The following is an 8,889-nucleotide window of genomic DNA, read 5'->3' as shown; positions in this document are numbered from 1 at the left end:
AAAAGTGATAAGCAGGGAAACTACACCTTGTTAAAAGGCACCAGGGACAGGAAAGTAATATCAAAACTAAGCATAGATGCACCAAATAAGATAGCAATCAAATTTTTAAAGGAAAATTTAATTGAATTATAGGAGGAAAAAAACAGTAAAACTAGACTAGTGGGGGAAACAGCTTTTCCTCTTAGAGCTAGATAAGTATATCTATAACATAAATAAGGAAGAATTTAAGGAGATGAATAGAATTGTAGAAAATTTAGATATGATAGATCTCTTCAGAAAATTCAATGGTAAGAGAGAAGAGGATAAATTTGTTCCTAGCTGCACATGACACTTTCACAAAAAAATGACCATATGTTTGGGCGTAACAATCTCATAAACAAATGCAGAAAAACAGAAATGTAAAATGCTTGCTTCTTGGATCATAATGTAATAAAATTGCATTTAATCTAGGGCTATGGAACCATAGATTAAAATTAATTTTAAACTATATAATCTAATGCTAAAGAAAGAAGAAATATTATGAACTCAATGGATAATTTCCTTGAAGATAATGACATCAATGATACAATATACCAAAATTGTGAAATGTAGTCAAGCAGTATTAGAGGAAAATTTATATCTATGAAGGCATACATCAATAAAAGAGAAAGAGCAAATCAGTGAATTGGGCACACAACCAAAAAGAAAAGTAGAAGAAGAACAAATTAAAAATCCCCAACTAAACACCAAAATGAAAGTCTTAAAAATCAAACAAAATTGAAAGTAAAAGAACAAATAAAACTAGAAACTGTTTCATGAAAAAAATAAAAATAAACCATTAGTTTACTTGATAAAAAGAAAAGGAAAAAACAAAACCAAATTAAAAATCTCAGAAATGAAAAGGATGAGGTGAATACACCACCAATGAAGATGAAATCAGTTATTTTGTCCAATGACATGACAGTAAATCTTGAATAAAAATAAATGAAATAGATGAATATTCATGCTAAGGGCTAAAATTCTAGCTAGTCTATCTAAAATATCTAATGAGTGGTTGCCAATAAATTATAAGCTTTAGCAAGAGTTAGACTTTTAAGCATTTATTAAGGAGAATAAGAATTTGCTAAAGAGAGAAAAGGCCTAGATTCCTATCTATTAAAGGGAGAGCACATTTCTAGCTCCACTCTCCACCAGAGTTGCCAGGAAAGAGCCCCAGTCAGAGTGCCCAGCTCTTCCTTCTTCCTCCTACTAACAAACTTCACTTCCTGACACCAAAGAAAAGAGGCATGTTCTTGCCCTCAAAGACCTTCCTTTCATGGTGGAACTTTTCTACAGTAAGTCTCCAGCAGGTGGCATCATTCCAATCGTTACATTCACAAAAATATAAATTGCCCATATCAACAGAAAAAAATGAGTACTTAAATAACCCTATGTTGGAAAAAAGAAATTGAACAATTCATAAATGAATGAGTTCCCCAGGGGGAAACAAAACCACCTAGGACTATATGGATTTAAACATTTAAGGAAGAATTAATCCAACTACTATAAGAACTACTGAAAAAAAGGGGAAAGGAGTCCTACCAAATTCCTGATATGACATAAACATGGTGCTAATACTTAAACCAAGGAGAGCAAAAACAGAAGAAATCTGAAGGCCAATTTCTTAAATTAACATTGATGCAAAAATTTTAAATTACAATATTAGCAAGAATATTGCAGCAACATTTCAGTGAATAAAGGGATTTGTACAAGGAACTCAGGATTGGTTCAATATTAGGAAAACTACCAGAATAATGACCTTATCAACAACAAAAATAACAAAACTCATATGATTGTATCAATAGAAATGATGAGCAGAATTGTTTTTGTAAAACCTAGGAAATTTTATATGAACTTATGTAAAATGAAGTGACTAGAATCAGAAGAACATTGTAGATGGCAACAACAATATCATAATGCTAATCAACTCTAAAAGACTTAGTTACTTTTATAATGTTATGATCAAAGGACTCATGAAAAATTCTATATAACTCCAGAGAATGAATTGGTGAAATCTGAGTACACATTGAAAAGTACTTTTCTATTTTCTTTTTTTTTCCTTGTTGATTTTACAAAATGGGAAATCTAGAAATATGTTTTATGTGACCTGTTGTATGAAATTAATATAATATTTCTTGCCTTTCACTGGGTATATGAAGAGCAGGAAGGAATGAATTTGGAACTCAATTTTTAAATAAACATTAAAAATAAATAAATAAATAAATAAAATTTGAAAATAGAAAAACGATTTAAATGTGTAATGGGTTGTTTTGGAAGGTTTGGAGTTTCCATTCCTTTGAGCCCTTCAAATGAACCAAGGCCATTATTATTATAGTATACAATAGAGATTATTTTTTTCCAGGCATTATTGGACTAAATAGTCCCTCAAGTGACTTTTATAAAAAAATTACATGTAAAAAAAATTTAACATCCATTTTTAAACTTTGTTTTCCAAATTCACTTCTTCCCTTCTTCCACACCTCTCCTTAAGAACATAAGCAATTCAATATGTTATACATGTGTAGTCATGCAAAAAATTTCCATATTATTCAGGTTGTGAAAGAAAGCAGACAAAAAACTTAAGAAAAAGAAACTTAAGAATTATGCTTCAATCTGTATTCAGATACCATCAGTTCCTTCTCTGGAGATTGATAACATTTTTCATAAGTCTTTCAGAGTTGTCTTGGATCATTATGTTATTGAGAATACCTAAGTCATTCACAGCTGATCATCTTACAACACATTTCACTTTGCCTCAGCTCATGTAAGTCTCTCCAGGTTTTTCTGAGAGCATAATGCTAATCATTTCTTATAGCACAAAAGTGTTCCAGCAAAATCTCATTCCAAAATTTGTTCAGCCATTCCCCAACTGATGGGCATCTCCTCAGTTTCAAAGTCTTTGCACCAGAAAAGGGATGCCATGAACAATTTTGTAGATATAGGTAGCCTAACTTTTTGTTTTTTTATCTTTTTATGTATACTGACCCACTAGTGACATTACTAAGACAAAGAGTATGCATTGTTCCAAAGCCTTTTGACCACAGTTCCAAATTGTTCTACAGAATGCTTGAATCAGATTACAAATCCACCAATAGTGCATTAATATCTCATTTTCCCCATATACCCTGCAACATTTGTCACTTTCCTCTGCTGTCCTATTATCCAATCTATTAAGTATGAGGTAGTAGCCTAGAATTATTTTGATTTGCATCCTTCTAAGCAATAGTGAGTTAGAGCATTTTTCTTTGTAGGGCTATAGATAGCTTTGATTTTTTCATCTGAAAACTGTTAATATCTTTTGGTTATTTATCAATTGGGGAATGGCTCTTATTATCACTCAGTTCTATATGTGTTTGAGAAATGAGGCCTTTGTCAGAAAAACTTGCTTCAAAAATTTTTTCACACTTACTATTACTAACTCTAATTCCCTCCAACCCACTCCCTCCCAATAACATTTATTCTATTCACTATCTCCTTTCATCCTGTCCCTCTTCAAAAGTGTTTTGCTTGTGACTGCTCCCTTTCCCAATCTGCCCTCCCTTATATCACCTTCCACCCCCCACCCCAACCCCTTCCACTCCTACTTTCCTTCAGGGTAAGGTAGATTTTACTATACCCAATTGAGTGAGTATGTTATTCCCTCTTTCAGCCAATTCTGATGAGAGTAAGGTTCACTCACTCATCAGTACCTCCCTCACCTTTGCCCCCACTCCATAAGCTGCTTCTTTTATGTGTGATACTTTACCACATTCCACCTTTCCCTTTCCCTTTCTCCCATTGCATTACTCTTTCCTCTTAATTTTATTTTTTAAAGATATCAACCTTTAATATTTAATTCACACCTGTGCCCTCTGTCTAAATATACTCCATCCACCTGCCCTAATATTGAGAATGTTCTTATGAGTTATAAGTATCATCTTCCCACATAGGAATGTAAACAGTTTAACCTTTTATTATTGCTTATGATTTCTCTATACTGTTTACCTTTTTATGCTTTTCTGGAGTCATGTATTTGAAAGTCAAATTTTCTATTCAGCTAACGTCTTTTCATCAAGACATTGATGAAAACTGGGGGCAGCAAGGTGACTCAGTGGACAAATCACCAGCCCTGGATTCAGGAGGACTTGAATTAAAATCTGACCTCAGACACTTGACAGTTACTGGCTCTATGACCCTGGGAAAGTCACTTAACTCTCATTGCCCCACAAAAAAGTAAAAAAGACTAAAAGTCTTCTCTTTCATTGAATGCCCATTTCCCGCCCCCCCCCCAAAGAATTATACTTAGTTTTTCTGGATAGGTGATTCTTGGTTGTAATCTAATTTCCTTTGGCCTCTGGAATATCATATTTCAAGCCCTCCAATACCTTAATGTAGAATCTGCTAAATCTTGTGGTATCCTGACTGTGGCAACACAATACTTGAATTGCTTCTTTTTTTTCTTTCTTTTTTTTTTTTTGTGTGAGGCAATTGAGTTTAAGTGACTTGCTCAGGGTCACACAGTCAGTAAGTGTTAAGTATCTGAGGCCAGATTTGAACTCGGGTCTTCCTGATTCATGCACCCCCTAGCTGCCCCCTACTTGAATTGTTTCTTTCTGGCTTTCTCCTTGACTAGGGAACTCTTTAATTTGGCGATATTTCTGAGAGTTTTCATTTTAGGATCTCTTTCAGGAGGTAATTGTTGCATTCTATCAATTTCTATTTTATCTTCTGGTTCTAGACTATAATGGCAATTTTTCCTGACAGTTTCTTGGAAAATGATATGAAGGCTTTTTTTTAAATCACAGTTTTCAGGTGGTCCAATAATTTTCATATTATCTCTCCTGGAACTATTTTCCAAGTCAGTTGTTTTTCCAAGGAGATATATCACATTGCCTTCTATTTTTTCCATTCTTTTGGTTTGTATTATTGATTCTTGATTTCTCATAAAGTCATTAGCTTCCATTTGCTAAATCCTAATTTTTAAGGAATTATTTTCTCTAGAGCACTTTTGTACCTCCTTTTCCATTTGGCCAATTTGGCTTTTCAAGGCATTCTTTTCCTCATTTGTTTTTTGTAGCTTTTTACCATTTGATCTAATCTGGTCTTTTAATCATATTGTTATTTATTCATTCATTCATTTATTTATTTTTCCACATTGTTTTTTTTTTTGAGCTGGCACTTTTATGAAATGTTTATTTAACAGGTCAACCTTCCCCCCCCACCCCAAACTGGAGTTTCTTCTTGTTTCCATACTGTGTGTGGGTAATGACAACAACAGCTGCTGACAAAGCTGAACAGAACAAACTATTTCAAGAGAGTATGGCTAACAGCGGCTTTAGACTTTTTTCTTTCTAAAGGCAAAATATAAATATATATATATATATGTGTATATATATATATATATATATATATATACTCTACATATGACAACAATGGTTTAGACACACTAAAGGAGTTCAAGTGAGATCTGACAACAGGCACACCCAGGAAACACAAAGTTGACTTGAGCTGCTTCTGGGGCTCTCATTGCCCCATCTTCTGGCCACTGGTTGAGTCTTGAGGGAGAAACTTGCCTAATGCCAAGGAAAAGGACAGGAAGCACTGCAGTGTCATGTTGGAAGGGTTGTGCACAGGAACCAGCAGGCAACAAAGTAGCATCCATTAGACATTGCTCAGGGCGGCCACCCCAGGAAGGAGTTTGCCCTCCAGCAGCTCAAGACTGGCACCGCCCCCAGTGCTAACATGGCTGACTTTGTCCTCGGTGTTCCATTTGGCACAGCAAGTGGCAGTATCCCCACCACCTATGATGGTGATGCAGCCCCTCTTGGTGGCCTCCACCACATTGTTCATTAGTTCTTTGGTTCCCCGAGCAAAGGCTTCCCACTCAAATACTCCAACAGGTCCATTCCACACAATCTGTTTGGCCCGGGCTACAGCTTCTGCGTACTTCTTGCTGCTCTTGGGGCCACAGTCCAAACCCATCCATCCAGCTGGGATGCCAGAGGCCAGTGTGGCTTGGCCAGTCTTGGCATTCTCATCAAACTTGTCTGCTGTGACAAAGTCAACAGGCAAAGTGATCTTGACACCATTCTTCTCGGCCTTGGCCATCAGGTCTTTGACAATCTTGGCTCCCTCTTCATCAAAAAGAGAAGTTCCAATCTCCATGTTGTTTAGCACCTTGAGGAAGGTGAAACCCATCCCACCACCAATGATCATCTCATTGACTTTGTCTAGCATATTGTTGATCAACTGGATCTTATCGGCAACTTTAGCTCCGCCCAAGATAGCCAGGAAGGGTCTCTCTGGGCTCTCCAGGGCCTTAGCAAAGTAAGTCAGCTCCTTTTTCATAAGGAAACCACATGCCTTCTGGGGCAGATTCACTCCCACCATGGAACTGTGGGCACGGTGAGCAGTCCCAAAAGCATCATTGACATAGACATCTCCCAGCTTGGAGAGGGATGCTTGGAAGGCTTCTACTTTGGCTGGCTCAGCTTTGATCTTGTTCCCAGAAGCATCTTTGCCTTTTCCTTCTTCTTCTACATGGAAGCGAAGATTCTCCAGCAGAATGACAGAAGTGTTAGGTGGGTTGGCACAGGCTTTCTCCACTTCTGGACCCACACAGTCCTTCAGGAACAGAACATCTTTGCCCAGCAGGGATTTGAGTTCCGCAGCCGCGGGCTCCAAGGAATATTTCTCAGGCATGGGGATACCATCAGGTCGGCCTAAGTGGCTCATCAGAACAACGGACTTGTCTCCATTGTCCAAGCAGTAATTGATGCTAGGAACAGCAGCTTTGTTTCTCTGGTTGTTGGTTATCTCTTTGTTCTTCTTGGGAACATTAAAATCCACCCTCATGATGACCCTTTTCCCCTTCAGGTCCACCTTGTCCAAGGTCAGTTTGCTGGAAAGAGACATGTTGGCGGTGAGAAGATAGTTTGAGTGGCTGGGTAGCTCAGTGGTTGGTTTGCTGTGGTTGTGGCTGCGGCTGCGGCTGCGGCTGCGGCTGCGGCTGCGGCTGCGGCTGCGGCTGCGGCTGCGGCTGCGGCTGCGGCTGCGGCGGGAGCTCGGACGGCCAGAGCTAGGGACCGCTCTGCACAACGGGGTAGGCACCTACTGCCCACATTGGTTTTTTAAAAAACTTCAATTTCCAAATTTTACTCCTCTCTACCTCCTCAACCCTACGTAATAAATCAAGCAATTCAATATAAATCATACATGTGCGGTCATGCAAACATCTTCTCATTAGTCACATTGAGAAAGAAAACAGACAAAATAACTTTAGAAAGAGGAACTAATAAAATGGTTCTTCAATCTGTATTCAGATACCATCAGTTCTTTTTCTGCTGATGTTTTGCATTTTTCATAAATCCTTCTGATAGAATCCTGCTTGTCATGTCTTTCCCAATTACTAGTGATAGCTGTATTACCAGCTGTATTACACTGCATCCTATTCCCTCCCCTTGATATTTACTCTATTTTCTATCTTCCTTCAACCTATCCCTCCCCAAAATTGTTTGTTTTTTACTGCCCTCTCTCCCAATTTGCCTTCTCTTCCTTTGCTTTCCCCCCTTATCCCCTTCCCTTCCCATTTTCCCTCACAGCAAAATATATTACTTTACCTACTTGAGTCTGTTTGTTACTCCCTCTTTGAGCCAATTTTGATGAGAGTAAGGCTCACTCACTCCTCTGCTCCTTCCCTATTTTCCCCTTTAATCCATAAGCCTTTTCTTGTTTCTTTTATATGAGCTACTTGCCCACATTCCACCTCTCCCTTTCCCTTTCTTCTAGTGCATTGCCCTTACCCTTTAACTTTATTTTAAAGATGTAAATGGGGGGGGGTGGAGCCAAGATGGCGGAGAGGAAGCAGCAAGCTGCCTGAGCTCACCTTCTGTTCCCTCAAAACGAACATTAAATCAAGCCTCTGGACGGATTCTGAAACTACAGAACCTGCAAAGAGACAGAGAGACACAGTCCTCCTACCAGAGATAATTTAGAAGACTTCAGGAAAAGGTCGTTCTGACTCGGGCAAAAGGGAGGCCCAGCGCAGGGCAGCAACCCAGCGCCGAGGGGGTCGGGGCAAGTCAGCAGGAGCTGCGGGCCACAGCCAAACAACTGAGGCTCCCGGAACCTGGTTCAAAAATCTGGTGGCCAAGAAGGACAGTGGAAAAACTTACCTGCACCAGCCGAGAGGGCCACGAACGGCGGGATCAGACGCCGGGGTCTGGCGCCTGGCTGGCCGAGCGCAACGAGACAGGAAGTGCAGGGCGGGGCATCTCCACACACCATAAAGGCCTCAGAGTAAAAGCCCGGTCACACAGCACCTATACACCTGCACAAGAAGCCCAAAACAGGGACCCTGGTGCCCCCAGAGCAGACCTCAACTTAAAGAATAAATAAATAAGCTGCAATAATGAGTAAGAAGCAAAAAAGAGCCCTCTCCATTGAGAGCTTCTGTATCAATAGGGAAGAAGCCAACACAAACTCAGATGACGACAATAGCCTCAAATTGGCTACATCTGAAGCCTCACAAGGGAAGGTGAATTGGTCACAAGAACAAAAAGCCTTCCTGGAAGAGCTCAAAAAGAATTTTAAAAATCAATTGCAAGAGGTAGAAGAAAAAATGGGGAGAGAAATGAAAGCAAAACAAAAAAACTATGAAAAAAGAATCAGCAGCTTGGAAAAGGAAGCTGAAGAAAACAAAGCCTTAAAAAATTCATTTGGCCAAATGGAAAAAAAGCTGCATAATCTCACTGAAGAAAATAATACCTTAAAAAATTCACTTAGCCAAATGGAAAAAAAGGTGCATAATCTCACTGAAGAAAACAATACCTTAAAAAATTCACTTAGCCAAATGGAAAAAAAGGTGCATAATCTCACTGAAGAAAACAATGC

General features: G+C 38.7%; 1 protein-coding gene across 3 annotated transcripts; it reads right to left on the bottom strand.

The window, feature by feature from the left end:
• Window positions 1-5,406: 5,406 nt before the first annotated feature.
• Window positions 5,407-7,118, bottom strand: LOC122726137 (phosphoglycerate kinase 1-like). Of its 3 annotated transcripts, none has more exons than XM_043963670.1 (2): window positions 7,022-7,118; window positions 5,407-6,973 (listed from the first exon to the last, which is right to left on the bottom strand). In XM_043963670.1, the coding sequence occupies exon 2, from the start codon at window positions 6,910-6,912 to the stop codon at window positions 5,659-5,661; it is 1,254 nt and encodes a 417-aa protein (XP_043819605.1). In that variant the 5' UTR covers window positions 6,913-6,973; window positions 7,022-7,118; the 3' UTR covers window positions 5,407-5,658. The 3 variants fall into 3 exon arrangements, with proteins under 3 accessions (XP_043819605.1, XP_043819606.1, XP_043819607.1); XM_043963671.1 differs by having other exon boundaries at window positions 7,028-7,117; XM_043963672.1 differs by having other exon boundaries at window positions 7,016-7,115.
• Window positions 7,119-8,889: the final 1,771 nt, after the last annotated feature.

Source organism: Dromiciops gliroides, chromosome 4 (genome assembly GCF_019393635.1).
Source record: "Dromiciops gliroides isolate mDroGli1 chromosome 4, mDroGli1.pri, whole genome shotgun sequence".
Classification (NCBI taxonomy): domain Eukaryota; kingdom Metazoa; phylum Chordata; class Mammalia; order Microbiotheria; family Microbiotheriidae; genus Dromiciops; species Dromiciops gliroides.
The sequence above is the reverse complement of the archived record's forward strand: the minus strand, read 5'-3'. Positions and strand labels throughout refer to the sequence as shown.

Bases quoted from the DNA above. Each gene is read 5' to 3' on its own strand.
- LOC122726137 (XM_043963670.1), bottom strand. From the start codon at position 6,912: ATGTCTCTTTCCAGCAAACTGACCTTGGACAAGGTGGACCTGAAGGGG.